This window comes from Histoplasma capsulatum, genomic scaffold (genome assembly GCF_000149585.1).
Source record: "Histoplasma capsulatum NAm1 scaffold_1 genomic scaffold, whole genome shotgun sequence".
Taxonomy (NCBI): Eukaryota; Fungi; Ascomycota; class Eurotiomycetes; order Onygenales; family Ajellomycetaceae; genus Histoplasma; species Histoplasma mississippiense.
In genome coordinates, this window is record NW_001813982.1 from 3452441 (window position 1) to 3473431 (window position 20991).

Consider the following 20991-nt stretch of genomic DNA (forward strand, 5'->3'; position numbering starts at 1 on the left):
GGGGTTTTATTTTCGAAGCTTTCGAGATTAGCAGGTTACGGGATGAATATTCGATCGTTGAGTGTGTAGGTATAGTAGTTGTGATTGTTCTGGTTGAGCTTCTAGTGGTTGGGCGGTAGGAGGGTGTGTGAGCAGAGATTTTGATTCAGATTGCATCTGAATCTGTGTCCGCTGATCTTGAACATCTCTGATATTCTCATCGATATGTATGGTTGGTGGTCCGGGTTGTTTGTCCTTTTGCTGGTGTAATAGCGATGGTGATGCCACTGCTGCTGCTGCTGTTGGATTTCCTTCAGACCTAGTTACCACTTCTATCCGCGGAAATAGCTTCTGGGATTCTTGATTCTCTGGTTTGGTTGGCAGCAGGGTCGATTCCGATCCCTTCGACGTGACTTCAGAAGATTCCGGGATCGCTTCGGTCATTGATGTTCCTTCCATTGATACTGATTGAGACGGTGGAGTTTTTGAGGGTGGTTCAAGCACCGTCGAGGATTTTGATGCTTCAGGTACTGGTCCCGGTACTGGTTGTGCCTGCGTAGAAGATGGCGTTTGACCAGATATGGCAGACACCTGCGCTGTATCATCTTTCATAGCGGCGTAAATATGAATCCCATCCAAAAAATTTGATGGCTCTTGCGGCGATGTAAAAGTGATCTGCTGTTCCGGTTGGCAATCTTTGATCGATTCCTGCGTTTGCCCCTCTACTGCCGGTTTCCCAGCCGGCGTACCTGGACCTTTTTCCTGAAGTGGTGGGATAGTTTTATCACCACCTTCTTCCCCAACCCTGTCTGTCTTCTTAGATTTCCCCCTCCTAGGAGAATGATCATTATCCTTAACACCCTTTTTTTTCTTCTCCACCTCCGGCACCCGTCTAATTTCCTTCGTACCGACCTGTGTCAGTTTCCCATTAACCCATTTCGCAAGTCCGCTCCACCATGTCGCAACAGCGCCTTCCAGCCTGCGATTCTGCAACGCGGCTAATTTCGCCTTCTGCTCCTCACTTCGTTTTCTCTCCATCTGTTCCCACCGGTTCAAGCTCTTACTATTCAGCCTCTCCGTCTTTGCTGCCTCCACCAATCGCTCCTGCTGCGTCATCACCTTCGGTTTCAATTTTTCCTTGCGCCTTGCGGCCTCCTCCATCGTTGCTATCAGCCTCACTCGTCTCTGTTCACTATCCTTTAACCTAGCGTGCGTGAGCTCCTTGTTCTGCATCGTCTGCCTTCTAGACGAGGAACGAGTTGGACCATCATCTGGCGTCGGCAACCACGATACCCGCTCCGATTTCTTCTTAGGGCGCGGGTGCACACCTCCAGTCTCACTGGCCTCCTTCGTCGCGGTCGAGTCAATCTTCACCCTCTTCCGAAACGCCGGAATCTTCATCATACTGTCCTGCTCCTTCCGCTTCCTCGCCAGCCGCTCCGCTCTAGCCTGTCTCTCGAGCTCCTTCTCTCCTTCTAGCTCATCCTCCTGCGCATTAGGGCCCTGGTCATCTTCGTCATCTGATGAAGAATCAAGTTGCATGTCATCCACTTCATCCACAGCAACTTCACCTTCCTCCCCCGCAGCACCTTCATCGCCACTTGTGAATTCTTCATCATCTTCATCTTCCGCGAACAGAAGGGCGAGTTCGTCGTCGGCCTCTGCATCAAGAAGCGCACCCATGTTCTTGCCCGCGGTGCTCCGCCGGGCTCGTCCCTCCACAAGGCTTTCGACGGGTTCGTCATCGGAGCTGGTGCTGGTACTAGTCATTGGTGAGTCGTCTGGTGCCATTGGAGCTAAGGGGTATAGGGAAAGTGGGCAGGTCTGCTCGATGGATATTGGCGCCTTTCGAGAAGGACTGAAACGTGCTTGGAGATATTACGACGATAGTTAGATATAATTTTCTATAGAAGAGGAAACGTGATCGGTGGCGGCGGCATATCTCCACAGAAGTTGGAAAATTGTAGGCGCACTAAGGGTAGACGCGACGTATGAACTGAGGAATATTCTATTAAACCATTACCCCTTTATGGTGGCAGCCGACAAGGGATAATAAAACAGAAACTTTTCCAGCTGTTGTATTTTCCATCTCTTTGGAGTCAAAGATGCTTGCTTAGATAAACAACGTCAAATTGTGGCTAGTGGATTCCAGACGCCACTTTAAGGTTTGTGCCACACAACCAAAGACGGATGGCATCTTTAAAACTCAAACAAATCCCCCCCTTGACGCGTCTACACCCTCATGCTTGGAATCTTCGATTTAAGTATGCAAAACAAAAGTCTTACGACAAAACTCGACCCCAGACCACCCTTTTACTGAATATTGAGTGACCGTTACCATTTGACTGAGAAACATATATCCCATGTTTTCGAAGTCTAGACCTATGGTTGTTAGCCAAGGCTTCCTGGATACCCCCAATATTAGGTATTATTAGCTGCTGGTAAGGATTGGTAGGACAAATGAATTTGGTTTCCCCCTTATTCTCCACAGGCGGCTTAATTTCCCTAACGCTGAAGGGTCCCAGGAGTTTTGGTGAAAAACATGTTTCATAAACCGAAACGTTGGGCGATTATTGGATGATGATAATCTGTTTTTCATGCATGCGAATCAAGTGCAGCATTTTTCGTGGTCCCTTGTTTTGTTTGGCTGTTGAGCCCGAGGATTACACTGAGATGCGGGGTGCGGGATTGAGATAGTCATGACCATTTATACGTAGATGTATGCCAGTTGATAGCGGAGGTGAGGCATGGCGTGCTATCTATGGGTTTCTGTCCAATTTTCGATACTGCAGGCACAGAGCATGTTCTGTGAAGGTTCGGCTCCCGTGGGATTGGGTTGATTGGTAAGAAATAACTAACTCACGGGTTTGAAACCCGGTCTGTGGCTGCGGGGACGGCAAATGTGATGCACGCTCTTCGTTGGCCCGAAAAATAATAGGGAGAAAGAACGAGATTATTTATTTCAACTTACTTTGGTCGGAGTCCATGTTGACGTTTCAGCCATATATGTGTATCCTGGGAAAGGGAGTGGCGGGCCGTTTTCTCTAAGCCACCCATGAGGACACAAAAGGGTCTCAGAAATAGCCGGGAAATGGACCGCAGGTTGTTGTCAAAGGGATCAAATGCTCAAAGACAAGAGGATTGTGGCTGATATACGGAGTAATCGTGTGGGTGCGCCACACCAAAACGATAAAAACACCGAAACGATAAAAATCTTGAATAACATCCTCATTATTGCTCTCTATATCAACAACCAGTAGCTAATCTATAATAAAAAGATTATCTACATCATTCTCAGTATGTGTGCCATCTCTAAATCGATTTAATTCCTCTTCCATCAGTGGTGTGAGTGCATCATTGCCAATTTTCATGGGACCAGCTCTCCAAGTCTCCACCTCATTCTATTTTGCTCTTTTTCAGCTTCATTATCCTTGCACTGCTTGATTTTTCTATTGGCATCTTTAATAGTGAGAACTTTCTCTACTTGAACCTGGTGATGAGTTGTTTTAGCTCTGTAGTGTTTACTGATATTGAGATAGTTCTCTAATTCAGTGATCTGTTGCTCATTAAATTCCATGTGAGATAGACTAGCTTTAAATATCTTGTGTAAACAACATATCAAGATGAGTGATTTTGATTTCAGAGTATTCTTAATATTTTATATGGCATTCTCTGCAATATTAATATAGTGTTTCAGTTTTTGAATTGTCTTTAATGAAGATAGCTGAGAAGATGAGATAGATATGTGATTTGAATCATCATCATTCTCATCATAAATCTGCAGTGGAGGAGATGATGAGACTCATTGCTTAAGAGCATCAAAAACTTAGTCAGAATTTTATGAATATATGCTGTATAAAGCTCATTCTGCAGCTATTATATTAGATTTAAAAACCTGCTTTCATGTAGCTGAGAGATTTTATAGAAACTGCTGTTTTTCATACTTATCAAGATCATGACACACAGCATTATTGACTGCTTTTGAATGATAATGCTTATATTGCTGAAATGATAGACTATTCAAAGGTTGTAGTAAATGAATGATATGTGAAGAAAATCTGTATAAAATTATTCTATGAAGATTCACATATTGTATGAACTTCTTTGTGATATGAGATTTATAATTATTCATTAAAAGCAATCAATGAATTCTCTGCTGTCTTTTTTTTATAGCAGTATTGAAGTATTTGAGCCATTCAAAACTAATCTCATCATTCATAAATTCAGTGTGGCGTACTTACGCCCCCTATCCACCTTTGGCTTCTGCTCCACCCCTTGCTGCTTCCCGGAGCTTCTGCTCCTACCTTCCCTACAGAGAGCTTCCACTCCTACCTTCTCTATAGAGCCTCTGTCCTTTCCCTTGTATGCAATCACTCCTTCTATGAGAGTTGATCTCTGTAAACAATCACTGTATATATATAGGGGCGTACGCCCATCTCCCATCTTTTAGAGAAAGAGACGTGTTCATACTCATAATTTGACCCCTACGTAGCAGCGTACGCTACATTCAGTATCTGATATAACAATTCTATAATTACTGAATAAATCTGTGTATATCAATTTTTCTAGTGTGTTTTTGAGGCTAAGATCACCAACAGTAGAATGATATGATTATTCATGAATACACATTCAATAAGTGTGATCAATCCTTTTGAAAAGAAAGAAGAAATGATGGAATTGATCTTTTTAAAAACAGTTATAACTCATTCTCCACATCTTTGACCTTCTTGAAATTTAATCTCATCAAAGTTGTACACATTGCAGGTGTGAAATCGATACTGTTTAAATAGAATTTAAAGACATTCAAAACCATGTATTGATATAGTCAATATCTTCAACTGCCACTCTCTTTGAATCCATGGGCTTCTGCTTCACTCTCTTATACTCAGATAGATGTTCAATGAATCTATAAGTTCACATTTTGTTGATTTTTAAGAGGGAGGTAGTAGGATCTGTATGCTGGCGTCTGAGGATTGAATTCATAAAATCTTCAATGTGTTCAGCTATGGGGGGGCAATTCAATTTATCTAGCAGCTTGATCCATCATTTAATTGTGTCCTTCTGACTTTCATTTAACCTCTTATTAACTGGGGTCTTTGCAGTATTCGGATTCCTTCCATTGATACGCGCTCGGAGCCGTTGATAAGGGACCTCAAATTCTCGCGACAGAGGCAGTATTTTGGAATTTGGGTTTTTTTGATGGTAAGTGACAGCTTTTTGCATGCGTTCTTCAATTGTTTTATCCTTATTTGACATTGTGGTGGGTTATTAATTAATTAAGAAGATGATGTTGACCCTAGGCTGCCTATCACGGACTAGCGCACCGCACATATATGCCTCAGCTGCCGACATGCTAATACAACCACTTAGACGTCCCACAGATGAGAATGATGAAATTACAAGATATTTATCGTTTCGGTGTTTTTATCGTTTTGGTGTGGCGCACCCACACGAGGTGTGGGTGCGCAGCGGCACGATTACAGAGCGTTGCTTTGTCCGTTCTGATCTCGAACTAAACAGGACTTCGCTCCTAAACGGCGCTAAACCGCTTGTGGCCAGCCCAAACAGCTGCCATAAGCCTCATCCTGATCACTTCCTCTTCCACTCGATCAACCTTCTCATCCTCATCCTCCATCCTCAACTTCATCTCTTCTTCTTCCCTTCTTTCCCTGTCTCTGCCGTCTCTTCTTCACCCTCCTCTATGTCCCATCCCGCGTCTCTTCCGTCTACTTCGCATTTTCAAGTCTCCTTTTCTTTTCCATTCATTTTTTTCTCCCTGCCTTACTAATAAACTCCCCCCCTTTTAGCCCTTTTCTTTGACCTCCACCACCGCCCCCTGACTGGTGCTTTTGTTCGCTCACGTCTTCCACGCTTAGTTAACCTACCTGCTTTGATTCCTCGAACAAGCCTCATCAATTTGTGTCTAAGACCTTTGCCTCCCTAGAATTCCTCCACGTCCACTGTCTCGACGACATACTATTCTACCTTTGCTTACGCCTGGCTTCGGACATTTTCCACGGCGTCTTTTTCGATAGATTTTTAATAAACTGGATATGTTTCTGTGAAGAGACCTCAGTCATCTCTCCGTCTTACTCTGCTTCTATAACACCACGCGGCTCCAAATATAACTCACCTAAAACAGAGTCTGTCTAATTACGACCTTATTGCCCAGACCTCCGTTCGTACTTTGCCCCATCCTGCTTTGAAACTACAGTCGATATCGATTCGTGCGTTCCTTCGGCGTAATATCTTTGATTCAGCTTCCTCAATAACACCCTGCAGGGCTATCTATCCGTCCATTGCAGTGCGATCTGAGTTGCTCGCCATCGAGTGTTGGAAGTTTATAATCGAGATAATTACATTTTCTGCAATACCTGCGTAATAGACACCTGGATCGAACGGTCCGTTTGAGAGATCTACAGGCCTAATATATTATTGCCTATGATTTTCCCAAGCTCTAGAGATCCCGCAGCTCCTATTCGATCCGACGCTTGGTAGTCCTATCTTCTCCGAGAGAAGTTTGAGATTTTGAAAGTAACCTTCTACCCGGGCTTAAGACAACTTAATCTATAATGGCTCCTTCCTCCAGGCCCGATGGCCATCTCAACCTCAACTACCTTCCTGCTTCGCAACCAATGTCCGGCACCTCGACCGGAAGCTCGTCGCCGAATGAGCAGCCGGGATCAAATTCTATGAAATCCTCCTTTGGAAGTTCAAATGGGTTGAATAACGCTGGAGGACCTCTCGGAAATGCCAGGATCGGGGCTGGTTCCCCTTCTCATGACCTTGGCGCTCGTTTGTTCTCGAAGAGGTAAGGCTCTGTCTTCATTTTACGTTAGTGCTTGCTATTGCTCTGGCTAACAAGGTTCTACTTTGTCACCGTCGTTTAATAATAGAGCTCGAGAGATTCAGGCTCAAGAAGGACTTGCTCCAAATATCTGGGGACCTCCAACTAGCGGCAACTCGACGCCACTTCGAGAGAACATCCCGGAATCCCCAAGTCAAGATGAATTCCCTGAGTTGGTTTCTGCGCCAAAAGGCAATCTTACCAGTCCTGCTCGAAGAACGAGAGCAGGAACAGTTCCTTCCCGTTTTTCTCCAGTTGGCACGTTAAATGGTGTTGGTGCTCAATCATTTACGTCAAAAACATCGAGGCCCACACCGTCAACAAGCCCGTTCCGACCCCCTGCGGTGGCAGGTATCGACTGTTCTAGCAGATCTTCGGGTGCTGGGAGCGGAAACAATACAGCCTTACTTTCACGCCTTCGTGCCGGGTCCATGCCACAACGTACAAGTGTACTTGGAGGTTCGAACCCTTTCGGCCCTTCTTTGTTTTCCACCAACTGGTCATCGGGGAGAGAGAGAGCAACTACTTTAACAAGTATCAGATCATCGGAGGGACCCACGTCACCGGCCCAGTCATCATTTTCAAGAGATGGTCTCGCGGACGCGGACGTTAAAACTTTAGACTACCTTGGTCTTGCTGAAACTCCACAGCAGGCCCGAGCACAACTTGTGCGCCCATCTGTCGACCAGCTCATGCAACAGCAACAACAGCAGCAGCAAACAGACATCCACTTTACCCCCGCTTCTTGCTGACCTGGTAATGATGAATAAAAATTCCCAACCGCTTCCGCTCCTATTCTGTAATGCGAAGGGAGAAATATGCCGAAGATGACGAGGACCATTATGGGCTCCCGTATGCGGGTGTTCCGTCCGGGACATTAACACCTTCAGCTGCTGCAACTGCTGCCCAATTAGCCGGCGACCCAGGCACAAAATTCATCAACCACAATTTGGCGGTCCAGGCAATTTGGCCAATCAATGCTTCTTGCGAAGTCGTCCACCGTGCCCGCACTGCTGGAGTTTTGGATACTCTTGCTCAGCGCTCATCGATCCGCAACTATCTAGCCACTCCATCCAGACTTGATAATAGCCTTAGTATTGCAGACCTACGGATTTCGGAGACAGCAGAATATGACGATCTCCCAGAAGCAGTTCAGATGTTGCAGTTGGGTGACATGCAAAATTTGCGACAAGGCCAGGAGATCTTGGATGAAACTAATCTAGATGGTCCTACTCGAGCATTGTGGATTGGCAGCATTCCCGTCTCAACAACGGTGACTTCCCTTGACGCTATTTTCAATGTGTATGGCAAAATCGAGTCGACCAGGGTTCTGATCTATAAGAACTGCGGATTCGTGAATTTTGAACGAGTGGAAAGTGCGATTCAAGCTAAGTCCCTTCTGAATGGCAAAGAAATATTCCCAGGTGCTGGACCAGTACGGATCGGCTATGCGAAAGTGCCGGGGACATCTGGTACCGGCACCCCTGGCCAAAACGGTGACCACCAATCGCCCACTCCTGACCCAACCTCCAGTGGCTTAGGTCGTGGTGGAAATAATCCGGATGTGCAAGATGGGACTTCCGGGACGGACACTGCAAATGGCCCTGGCCCTAATATACCGACTATTCCACAGTTGGCCGAATTACAACCAGAAATGACACAGATCGTTGCCGAATTTGATGCATCGGAAGGAGAGTGTCAAAGCATTACAGAGAGCATTCAGCGAGCTGTGGCCTTTAAGTCATTTGTGGACGAAATTCCTCCAATTCCAGAACCAAGTCAAGCTCGGGTCTATGATGCCCCTAGACTCCGGGATATTCGAAAACGGATTGACAACGGCACGCTTGCAGTGATCGAAACCGAGGAGACAGCAAACGGGATGCTTCCTGAAATCGCGGAATTGTCATCCGATTATCTTGGCAATACGGTTGTCCAAAAGTTATTTGAATACTGCTCAGAGCCCACCAAAGAAAAAATGTTGGCTGAAATTGCTCCTCACCTTGCTGAGATTGGCGTACACAAGAATGGAACCTGGGCTGCACAGAAGATTATCGACGTTGCCAAGGACCCGAAGCAGAAACAGATGATTGTAGAGAGTCTTCGTCCGTACACTGTGCCACTATTCTTAGATCAGTATGGCAATTACGTGCTGCAATGCTGTTTGCGCTTTGGACCTCCATATACCGATTTTATCTTTGAATCTATGCTCAGTCGGATGTGGGAGATCGCCCAAGGCAGATTTGGTGCCCGCGCTATGAGGGCTTGCTTGGAGAGCCATCATGCCACCAAAGATCAACAGCGAATGCTAGCCGCGGCTATTGCTCTTCACAGCGTCCAGTTGGCGACCAATGCAAATGGTGCGCTATTGCTTACTTGGTTTCTTGATACATGCACGTTTCCATGTCGACGTACTGTTCTTGCCCCTCGCCTAGTTCCCCATCTTGTCCATCTCTGTACCCACAAGGTTGCCTATTTGACGGTACTCAAGGTGATCAACCAAAGGAACGAACCGGAAGCTCGCGAAACAGTCCTCAAAGCTCTGTTCTACAGTGCTGGAGATGAAACGTTGGAACAAATTCTCAGCGACCAGACTTCTGGTGCAACATTTATTTTTAAAGTTCTTACAACACCCTTTTTTGATGAGAGCATGCGCACTGAAGTTGTTCAGACTGTCGCCAAAGTACTAACAAAATTGAAAACAACACCAAGCCAAGGTTATAAACGACTAATGGACGAAGTTGGGCTGTCCTCCCGGGGTGGAGGAAGCTCTCGGGATAATCATCATTCTAGGGAGAACCAAAATGCCCATAATTCTAACAATGAAAAGAACCAACGCCGACCCTCATCATCTCGACAAGCAAATGCCAATAGTTATACTTCACACTCGCAACCAGAAAGACAATTCGGTGGACAGTTTGCCCCAGTCCTACAGCCCCAGTCCTTTGATTCTCCAACTGCCATGGCACGATCTATTTCGTCAGAGCAGAGCCTTCCTCCTTATGATGTTTATGGTATGACTGCAATGAATGGCGTCAACGGACTCATGAATTTGTCTTCGATGAGCAACAACCCCGGCTTTCCCCAAGAGCCTATCCTCCCCATAAACCACCTCCAATACCAGACATTCCTCGCCTCCCAAACACGTGGTATGTCCCCTGGTGGGTTTTATGCTCCGCAGATGGCAGGGGCGACCTTCAATAGCTTTCCATCGGCACCAACTGCTCTAGACAGCTTTCGGGCCTTGCAACCGCATTCATCACCTCTTTCCGGGCCTCCACCGCAAATAAGCTCAAGTCCAATGCTTCACCAACCACCATTTGCCCCTCCTCAGTTCACTGCGGCTGTGAATAATACTCATATGTATTCTTCCTACCCACAGCAGTCCTATCAATCTCATGCCATCCAGGTTCCACCACCTGGCGGACGCCGTGGACGTGTAAGTATTCATCTCGTTGCCCTTTGACCGAATGCACTCCATATTTTCCTTCTCCGTTTTGTTCCTATTTTCTCACCTAAACCTTGGATTAAGCTGACCTATATTTTTGTTTTGATAGAGATAATTAAAACAAAATTGTGCAAAAGGAAGAATCATATTGGGATTCTGTTGTCGAACTTCTGTTCCATTTTGTTTTCTAAAGCATTTTTTTTTTTTTTTTTTCATCTGTAAATTTTTTTAGTGCAAGAGATCCCCCCTTTTCCTTTGACACATGAGATGATTTGTAAAAGAGAAACCACATGGGAAAGAGCTAGGAGTTCTCTCACCAACCCTTCCCCCCCGCGCTGGATCGTTGAGGGGTTTAAGATGATCCGAGTCTGGAGGGGTTAAACGTTTTTTTTTCAAGGGTTCTCTTACAGTTGCCACATGCGCACCCTCGTCCATCCAAAAAGATATTAGTGTACGGTGTTACTGTGACTCGATTCCCCTTTATTTTCATTGAGAGCATTGTCTTCTATCTTTGTGTATTTATTTATTCATCATCATTGTTGTTTCGCTTTTTGTTTTCTAAATACGCCTTTCTTGCTTTAACTCCAAGATCAAAACCACAAACAATCAAAGCCTTGGAGCAGTTTTCCTTTGAAGGTTATTTTTTTTATTTAAAAGATGTGACTCTCTTTTCTCTTTTACATTTCAATTTCATTAAACTCAAAATTCAACTTTTATACTGTCTCTATTGTAGTTTAATTTTAGTTTATTTCTCCATCTTATATACCTACTACAGTCCAGAGAGTACCTGAGTTATTTAAACTTATTTATTTGACAGTAGATTTGAATTAATATCAGAGATAGACTGCTCTAATTATATTGAGTCAATGAAATGGAATTCAAAAATTTAAGTAGTATAAGCTTCAGAGCTTCTACTACTTTTAGCATAGTTAAAGAAATAACTAGTTAATCATAATCAATGTACGGAGTATCTCTTTCCATAAAAGAATTAATATCCTATCACTTCTCGCTGTATTTCTAAAGCCTCAAAAGACGATTACACCTGGTGAAGTCGATTTCGAGAACAGATGTACAAACACAAGCCTGCATCTCCCCCTAGGGAATAGATAGGTCAGGGTAAATAAAATCCACCACCACCACCAGCTGTACCCCCAAGCTGCATCTTTCCTAAGGTTTTCAAGCTGTCGTATTATGTTATCACAGTAACTGTGTTGAGTCTTCCAAGTCAGAAATTTCCTTCGGCCTCCCCTAATTCGAGCCGGATGCCGACACAAGTAGCAACTATTCGCTACCACAGAGCTGCTCTGCTGCGGCAATGACAGCAAAATTTGACCTGGCCTCCCTCAATTTCATAGACTATAAGTCAAATACTTCATCAAATGTTTGGTGTTCATCCAACCTCCTTTCCTCTTTCTGCTGCACTTTTGCCTGAACAAAATCCTTCATTTGATACATTTCATCTGGGTCAAAAGAGAAAGCCGATCATCAAGAGAACTCAAAGGCTCAAAGTATCATTCATCAAGAAACATTCAATAGATCTCATCAAACATGAAGCTTTTTCTGGCTGTGAGACAAAATCAAAAGAGCCCATCTTCAATAGAGAGTGCCATTCTGTCTGATAGACACTGTGATTGCCTTAGACTTCCTTAGTGAATCTGCTCATCTTTGTGAATATTGAGTATCTCAAGGAATAGTTTGAGGCAAGGGTGGTATCAGTCCATGAAGTTGTTCAAGTCCCAAGCCTCTGGGCTTTCAAATAGGAGCCACCATGGAGCACTGTATGTAAATTCAACAGGGGTGGGATATGTATACTCCCAGTCAATGACATCAGTGATCTTCAAGCTAGACTCCATTACAAGGACATTTGATGGGTGCTAATTGTTGCAGTAGAGGTGGCATCAGTCATGTTGAACTGTGATCTGTTGTGCTATTTGCTGGAAAAGACAGTGAGCCACATATTTCTTCCAGCAGTCATCCTCATTGATGATGGCATCATTGTATTGATATTTGAGATGCTAAAACTGTTGCTCTGTCAGTTGCTGAAGATATCCAGAGGCACTTGCAAAGATGTGATTACAATCAACAAATTTGTTGAGAGAGAAATTTCTCATGTGTACAAACAAGCTCATTCATGTTGAGAGTTAGAGGCTGCTTTGAAACCCTCCACTTCCCAGAGTCCCATTTCAAGCCTTCAATATACTTAAATACCAGCTTAGAGAGCTCTAGCACAATTTAAGCGATCTCAGAAAAGGCAATCTCCAAGCCTGACTTGGAAACATCAGAATTCCAGCCTGGTGCCAACACAGAAGGATCTCAGAGGCATCTAGAAAGCAAGGTGCCCTCAATGATGGTTGTGACAATGTAAGGACCACAGTCCCATTTTCCAGTTTCAAGGACAGTCAGAATGAGGATAGATGTGTGCTGAGCAATAAAGGCCATCACCAAGAGCTCATCACTAGTTTTTTCACAGCGGAAGCGGCTTCGGCCCAGAATAGGAAACCTAACAATAACATGGAAACCATCTTCAAAGAAGACAGTACAGCACATATTGAATGAGTCAGTTGTGAAATCTGAAGCTCTAGTAGCTTGAAAACCAGGATGGATGCTGAGTAGCAAGCTTGAGGGGCAAGTCTGGGGAGTTTTGCAAAAGAAGTTTCAACCAGCCGGCATACACCTTTTGCAACTTTTCCTCCGCCAACTGATCCCAATCCATCGTGAAGCAAGGATTCTGTCAAAGGGGAACCTCACAATGTGGTAACTTCGGTATACCCGTGGGGAGTATTTGTCTTGCAGCGATTGTACTGAGTGAAATGGCGAGCTGCAAACGAGGTGAGGATATATCTAGGCGGGGGAGAACCTACTCAATGTAATCGCTTCGCCCAGCTCCCGATATTGAATATTAAATGCGCGGCAAACTTATCCTAAATCTATGAAAAGTCCTAGCTTGAGCGCGGAATCCGTTTCGAAATAGGGATAGGGATAGGGATACAGATAGTTTGGCGCCAAGTACAGTACATAAGGAGGAGCAGGAGGAGGCCAATTTATTTGCCCATGTTTTATTCAATTCCTTCTTGCATACTCTCCCTCTGAGAATGAGGATATTCTCCCCAAATTATTTGTGTTATCAATCAATTGATCTTTTTCTTTTCGTGGCCGCTTAACATTTCTTCCCCCCCGAGCATTTCAACCTTTGCCTCTTCGTATCGAATTTCATATGGTAGTTACTAGTGGTGTCATTTTGTGTGTTCAAACGTGTCCCAGCCCTTGTTTCTATCTGTTATCTTTTTTCTATATTATATTTTGATCTACACTTTTTGTCCCAATTTTCAAATGTTTGTTAGGGTTACAGTAGGCTATGGGGGTCCAGTTTGGATAAACTTTCGATTGCTCTATCAAAATATCCCTTTTTTCTTCTTGTTTTGTTTTGTTTTGAACTACATAGGCACTCTTTCACCCAGCCGTGACAGCGAATCTCGATCGATGGTGGGAGCAATTATATATAATTCCTCTGGTTGACAGTTATGGTTAATTAGATCGTTCCAATAAAACAAGGGACAAAAAGGGTTTTTAAAGAGAGAGATAAACTAACTTGCGGATTCAATGGAGGAACATAATCAACATTATATCTTGACCAACTATGCAACCGGCCAAGCAAAGAGGAGAAGAGCATCGCTTTGCCGGTCGATGAGAAGTGCAGTGTTACCGTGCGACACGTCTATATACATGTTTGGTGGAATCGATTAGCTTCTTTCCTTCGGGTTTCGGCATAGACTGAGGATGATAAGGGATATATCTTTACTGATTAAATAAACAGAAGAACGAACAGGGCAAAAACAAAAGAGAAGCGACGGATTCAAGAGTTGATGGGTACAGAAGAAAAAAATCTTACATCTCCCACTTCCCAGATATCGACAATTCTTTCGAGGCCCGGGTCAATACACTGTCCCACCAGCGCATGAAGGGAACCCATATCAACATTCATGTCGACATCTCTTACGCGGAGGATTCCTGTACCATCTCCATCTCGAGTAGAAGTAGTAGTTGTGAAACTTGTAGACGCAGCTCTGTGGATTCCTCCCCCTGCCCCTACGTGGTCTTCACCATATCCATTTTCGTACTTGTGATGCTGCGGAGAAGAAACCGTCTGCTGCTGATTATTCTGCGGGCCGATGTAGCTTGCACATGAACCAGTCCTCAGTGACGCACCATTGCTGAATTTGGTTTGTTGTTGTTGGTGTTGTTGTTGGTGCTGTTGTGGTTGATTATCATGGTGTTGCACCGGGTGCGATCTATACCCGTAAGGCGACAGTGTTTCCCCATCTTTAACAGCCCATTTGCTCATTTCCAAACCCCCAGCACCGGATGCTTTGCCGACTTTATCGAAGGCGTCGACTAATAGCTGGTTTAAAGTGATGTTTTCATCCTGCTCGCGGAGAGGTTGCCGGGAAGGGTCCATGGCGATAACAGTTTCGTTTTATGTCCCTGTTTCGATTGGCTCGTGTGGGTATACATTTGTCGGGGTTTGGCGGGGTCTTCACTGTGACATACTCCCCATGGGGTGAGTTGAGAAGCGTTGGGGGATGGGACGGCTGGTGCGTGGATGATATGGGGAACTCGGTTGGAGGAGAGACGACAATGAAATATGGGGAAAATGGGCCGGGCTTGTCTTTCACGCAAGGCATCACGTAGAGGAATGCTTGGTCCCGCAACCCCGAAACACAGCTGGGCAATCCATACCGCAGCGGAATATTCCGGGGCATTTAAGTAATAATCCTGATAATAAAAAGAAATAGGATTGCAAGAAGGGCGGTCAGAGCCTGCTTCACCTACCATCAACCCGAAAAAGGGTCTTGGTCGTAGTATCAAGTTTCAGCGGCAAAGAATCTGTTGTAAACAATGCTCATTGAGCGGAAGTGTAACCTGAAGAAATAGAGCTATTCTATGCCTCAAAGAACGGATAAGGGCCTGGTATCAAGATTGAAGAATTATCAGAAACAGAAAAGAGGAAACGCCTCAAGATGTATGCCATATTTCACATGTGAGATGCCAGAGGGGATGGCGTCTCTCTAACTCATTATCGTCATAACCCAGGAATGAAGAAGGTAGCAATAACTGTTGAAACTTCAGTGACGGTATATAAAGTACAGGGATTTGGGAATGACAAGAAAATAGGAAGGGAAATGGAAACGCAATCGCTATAATTTAATAGCCCGCTGGAACAGGAAGAGATTCCCAGTTCTTTTGCCCCTTACTGGGGTTAACCACCATTACCTGCAGCCCGCGACGACCACAGAAACCTCCAGTCCCAGCCTTGCGTTTAACCGTTTCGTAAGAACCCCCCTTTTCGCCGTTGGGAACCCAGACTTTTTCCTCCACGTCTGTTCCCGCTACTTCGGTCCGGCGGGGGTTGAACCTAGGCATACCGGCAACAGCATTTACGATAGAATGGGCCAAGGAATAGAGCCTTTCAAATCTTCGAGTGACACCAAGCCATGCCAAAGTTTGTGTGTCGTATGCAACTCGAACGTAAGGATTCATGTATATGCCTGTATCGACGACTGGTTCGTTATTGGATTCATAAGGTGGTTTTTGGATATCTGCGTGGATCAGGCAGCATTCCGAAGCATCCCAGTAGAGGTCCGACTCTGCGCGGAACCTGGCTACCGAAGACGTGCGAGGCACTGGGTCATCATCCCTCCGTCCCTGCGCTTTACGTTGCCCGGGTTGTTCGGTTTTCCCCTGCTGGAAAAACCTTGCATCAAATGCGACCATCCCCCCCCAGCAACTCCTCACACGGACGGCGTCCTTTTGGTCAAGCACATCGTGCCGGCTCTCAGCCTTCCCTGCACTAGAGAACCACGGGTAGAAAGGAACTCCCATCGAGAAACCCTCCAGGTCCCTCGTGGCAAAGGTATCATAAAATTTAAACGGGTTGATGAAATCAACAGCGCAGGCGGCACGGTACTGTGCGGTGCCGCTTTTGTCCATGTTTGTAGAGAAGAGGAGCTGGAGGGCGTCAATGGGGTCGAAGACAACATCATTGAGGTATAGGAGTTTATCGAACCGATCGCTAGCCGGGCCATCGAGGGGGCGGAGTGCTCGGTTGCGTGCCTCAGCTAGATAAGCTATCCGTTTTATGCGCTCCGAGCCGTCTGGTAGTGTGATATGAGACACTGAATTTACATCCATCCGCTCCTCGTAAACGATCGACCGCTTGCATTTGATTTTGTTTTCAAACTCCCTGAGTGCGGCTTCGCCCTCAAATCCACTGTTGCTCTCATATATGCTTAAGAATACGTTATCATCCCCTAATAACCTGATAAGTTCAAGAATATTTTCTCCCCATCTCCCCCGTGCAAGCGCGCCATCTCTATCGTATAAGCTGGCTGCAACGAACACCTTTTCGTTTCGCGGGTTCCCCCTGCCTGGGGACTGTGAATTCAATACGGTATGTCGGAGGGAATTGTAATGGGCGGGAGGATGTGTATAGGAAGGGCGGATGATAAACGTGAGGAGCAAGAGGGCGGATATTATTCCGCAGGACGCGAAACAAATAAAACAGAGCCGGCGTAAGGTAAGACGACGGCGAAACGTAGAATGCTTGCTTTTCTTCCAGGAAGTTTGGCCTGGTCGGCGACCTCGAGGGGGATGCTGTTGTCCGGTGAAGGGGAGGAGAGAACGTAATCGGGATATCAGAGAAGCGGCTTGGAGTGGATAGCTGTGGCTGGATGTAGGATGAGGAGATTCGAAATCGGCAGCGTCCAGGTCAAAGCTATCTCGAGACTCGAAGGACGAACGGTTGAGGAGTTCATACTCATCTAGATAAAGCGGTCGTGAAGACATTGCTGTGTGCGTGGGACGGCATAGATGTCTAGACATCCAGCGCGTTGACGAAATATTTACAAGCGTTAGTTCGCCCAGGCAGCGGGAATCATATGCGGAGACAATTTACCCTGCACTCCACAAGTTGTAAAGAACAACGCAGAAACCATCGATCGCCCAAATTTTCTATGTTTTCTTTTTCGATGTAGTGCCAATGAATTTCGTGGAAGTGGAGCCTTTGCGAATCATTTCGGACTTGGTCAGATAAATAAAGGGAATCGCCCTTTGTACCTCTAATCCAACTACTGAATAATGCTAAACAATCACAATAAGTTGAACTACCTTTCATACTGGATCAAAATTACCCTTGACCTTACAGATGCATGGACTACATCAGCCTCCAACTGTGCCGTCTAACTAACTGTGCCGTCCTTCGCCCAGTTTCTTAGGATGTAGATTTCCTGGTAGTTCGAGCAGTTTCCTGCCAAAGTCGTATAGCTAGCTACTCCACCTGGAGGTCTGTCCCAGCTATGCCCAGACATCCGACAAGGAGAGCATGAAGGGCACGAACACATTACGTGTGTAACGGGTTTGTGGGTCCTAGACAAATTCCTCGCAAACAATCTCCAAATGAGCCTCTCAACAGGTTCATGAATAATTTGAATTGGCTATAATACATACTACCTGCATCCCGCCGCGAGCCGTGCCATCACCATAAATTAACCCCGCTCGATATAGCCCCAATACCATCCCAGGATAACCCCCAAACAAACCCAAGAAACCAAAGACAAACAACATGTCCGATCTCAAGTTCACAAACTCAACCCAACCGGTCCCCCTCGCCGCGAACCTGAAAGCAGGATTCGTCATCGCCGCCAACCCCTCCACGGACGTCTGGGCAAAACCCCCCTCCACCCACCGCTTCAACGGGCCCATCCTCCACAAGACAGCTCCCCTCTCCAGCTTCCAGCGATCCAGCGTACACGTCCATGGCGAGTGGGCGACCCTCTACGACCAGGGTGGGCTGATTCTGGTCATGAACAGCGCCGACGGGACGCAGAAGTGGGTCAAGGCTGGCATCGAGTTTGTCGACGATAAGCCGTATGTTAGCGTCGTGGCGAAGGATCAGTGGGCGGATTGGAGTCTGTTTCCGCTGACGCCTGGGGAAGGGGCGGGCGCCAGTGCGCGGATTGAGATGGCTCGGGAGAAGGATACGTCATTGTGGATTTATTTGGTTGAGGGCGGGGAGAGAAGACGGCTTCGTCAGATTACCTGGGCATTTGCGGACGAGGAGAGGGTTGCGGAGTGTTGGGCTGGGGTGTATGCGGCGAAGCCGGCGAAGGAAGGTGGTGAGCTTGTGGTTACTTTTAAGGAGTTGGATATTGAGCTATCGGCATGAGAGCGTCGGTAGGGGGGGGGGGATTCTGTTTTTGATGTGGATGGGCTGGTTCAGGGAAAATGGAGTTTTCGTTACATGTGTCTTGGTTGCCCACAGTCTAGGGTGTGATATATTGGCGATAGATAATCTTCACATGGCGAGGAGGAAGTTGTATGTTATGATAAGTTCATACCCCTCTACATCTGGCATTGGGCCGACCTACTACTGCTTTTGAGCTGCACGTTACATGGCAAACTATGGTCACAACAAACGGCAGATGCTCTGCTCTATTATTCAAAAGGCGGAAAATGATAGTAACTGGCAGAAGTCGCCAGGGGTGATCTGATCAGCCAGATACTAGTCATTGGCTTTGCGCTGTATGAATTGAATTCGTGCCTGGAAGTAGAGATACTTCTGGCAACAAATAATGTCGCCATTGCTATCGAGTTGATATGTCTCTGAAGCAAAGCAAGCCGGTTGACCATATCTATCGTCGCCTGGAGGGGGTTATTGTAGAAATCAGTGCAACATCTTTGGATAGATGTAATCTGTACTCCGTACATACAGTAGACTGTATGTGGGTTATCTGATCTTTGCACAACATCTCCTACTAGTTCAAAAAGGGCTAGCTCTTCAAAACTTCAGGGACTGTCCAGCCAATGACACCCGCTGCCGCCTTTCCTAACTTGGCAATGGCGCCTTGTTGGGTCCACTGTGTTGCCCAGCCCCGATCCCTTTTTGGCGGCTCGGATTAGTAATGCCCCTCATATGAAGAGGAACAAATTATAGTCGATCATTCATATGTCCTCTTTATATAACATTAACACACACAAAAATATCCTGCCTACCTCAAGCACAGTAACCATGGCTCCATGGTTGGCGGATACAGATCCGGCGCTCAACGCATTATCAAAAACAGCCCCCAAGCTCATCTCCGCCGAGCCTGGTACGTTGGTAAAATTGACTCTCGCATTTTCTATTTCGACCGCATATATATTTTGCATGCCCTCCTATCTTAACGCTAATGCTTGTCACACAGAACACTGCCCCGGCCCCGAGTCCGACCAAGCAGGCAAGAGCGATGCATGCAACGGTTGTCCCAACCAAGCCATCTGCGCCGCCGCTCCTAAGGGGCCCGATCCTGACATCCCAGTAATAACCGCCCGCCTTTCCTCAATCCGACATAAAATCCTCGTCTTGTCAGGAAAAGGCGGGGTGGGGAAGTCGACATTCTCCTCACTGCTCGCGCAGGCGTTCGCGTCAAACCCGGCCTCGACCGTCGGCATCATGGACACGGATATCTGCGGGCCGTCGATCCCGAAAATGATGGGGGTTGAGGCCGAGACAATCCACATCACCAACGCGGGCTGGAATCCCGTGTGGGTGTCGGACAACCTCTCCGTGATGAGCGTGCAGTTCATGCTACCAAACCGTGACGATGCGGTGATATGGCGCGGCCCGAAGAAGAATGGGCTCATCAAGCAGTTTCTGAAGGATGTTGAGTGGGGGGAGCTAGATTACCTGATCGTCGATACCCCGCCGGGCACATCGGACGAGCATCTTTCGGTGAACTCGTTCTTGAAGGAATCAGGGGTCGACGGGGCGGTGGTGGTGACTACACCACAGGAGATGTCGTTGTTGGATGTGAGGAAGGAGATTGACTTTTGCCGCAAGGCCGGGATTCGCATCCTGGGGCTCGTGGAAAATATGTCCGGTTTTGTCTGCCCGAAGTGTACGCATGAGTCTCAGATCTTCCGTGCTACGACAGGTGGCGGTGCGAGGCTGGCGAAGGAAATGTGTATCCCGTTCTTGGGCGCTGTGCCGCTGGACCCGAGGGTGGGGATGGCCTGCGATTTTGGGGAGAGCTTCATGGACAATTTCCCTGACAGCCCTACGTCTGCTGCATTGAAAGAGGTGGTGAGAAGCATTGGGAAACTTGTCGGGGAAGATCCTGATGAAATTCTTCCTAATGCTGGAAGAACTTAGAACGATGATTTCACATCGTTCCCCGTATGAGATTTTTTTTTTTTTTTTTTTTTTTTTTTGCTTCTCAGAATAAAGCGTAATGAATTGCTATTCGAGAGCTTTAATATGGGCATATGAGGGAGGAATCGACATATCGATCTCAGGTGCATTTACAACAGGAGCATGGCGTTGGGAATTTTTTCATAGACAGTTGTGCGCATTCATGTGGAGGATGGTATTGCTTTTCTCCCCTCACTTTCCCCTGTATATTAAAGAATGATGATGACATTGGATCACCGCTAAAACAGGAATAAATGCCAGTTATACGATGCTCTGGTAGAGATATTATACACCCATTGTTCGTTCAATATTCGTTCAACATTAATCCCGTCCGCCAGGCTATCTTGTCGACTATATCATCATGTATACTTCCATTTCTTACGTGCAACGTGCAACGTACAACTTGTATGTACAGTACAATGTACCATTTTAGCGGAAAGGCATACCCGCAAAAAGTTCGCTTCACCAGGCATGTCCAGAACTCGTCTGAAATGC

General features: G+C 46.2%; 5 protein-coding genes across 5 annotated transcripts; 3 read left to right on the forward strand and 2 right to left on the reverse strand.

Moving 5' to 3' along the window:
* Positions 1-1042: 1042 nt before the first annotated feature.
* On the reverse strand, positions 1043-1749 carry HCAG_00993 (predicted protein; the record flags this gene model as incomplete). The annotated part of the gene is made up of 2 exons (XM_001543897.1): positions 1043-1164; positions 1308-1749. 2 exons carry the CDS (start codon positions 1747-1749, stop codon positions 1043-1045), a joined length of 564 nt encoding a protein of 187 aa, XP_001543947.1.
* A 4802-nt stretch (positions 1750-6551) lies between these two features.
* On the forward strand, positions 6552-10386 carry HCAG_00994 (conserved hypothetical protein; the record flags this gene model as incomplete). The annotated part of the gene is made up of 4 exons (XM_001543898.1): positions 6552-6790; positions 6876-7285; positions 7741-10262; positions 10381-10386. 4 exons carry the CDS (start codon positions 6552-6554, stop codon positions 10384-10386), a joined length of 3177 nt encoding a protein of 1058 aa, XP_001543948.1.
* Positions 10387-15473: 5087 nt separating this feature from the next.
* On the reverse strand, positions 15474-17114 carry HCAG_00995 (conserved hypothetical protein; the record flags this gene model as incomplete). The annotated part of the gene is made up of 2 exons (XM_001543899.1): positions 15474-16579; positions 16952-17114. The coding sequence occupies 2 exons, from the start codon at positions 17112-17114 to the stop codon at positions 15474-15476; spliced, it is 1269 nt and encodes a 422-aa protein (XP_001543949.1).
* A 775-nt stretch (positions 17115-17889) lies between these two features.
* HCAG_00996 (conserved hypothetical protein) lies at positions 17890-18706 on the forward strand (the record flags this gene model as incomplete). The annotated part of the gene is made up of 2 exons (XM_001543900.1): positions 17890-18442; positions 18615-18706. 2 exons carry the CDS (start codon positions 17890-17892, stop codon positions 18704-18706), a joined length of 645 nt encoding a protein of 214 aa, XP_001543950.1.
* A 629-nt stretch (positions 18707-19335) lies between these two features.
* Positions 19336-20457, forward strand: HCAG_00997 (nucleotide-binding protein 1; the record flags this gene model as incomplete). The annotated part of the gene is made up of 2 exons (XM_001543901.1): positions 19336-19417; positions 19511-20457. 2 exons carry the CDS (start codon positions 19336-19338, stop codon positions 20455-20457), a joined length of 1029 nt encoding a protein of 342 aa, XP_001543951.1.
* Between the last annotated feature and the right edge of the window lie 534 nt (positions 20458-20991).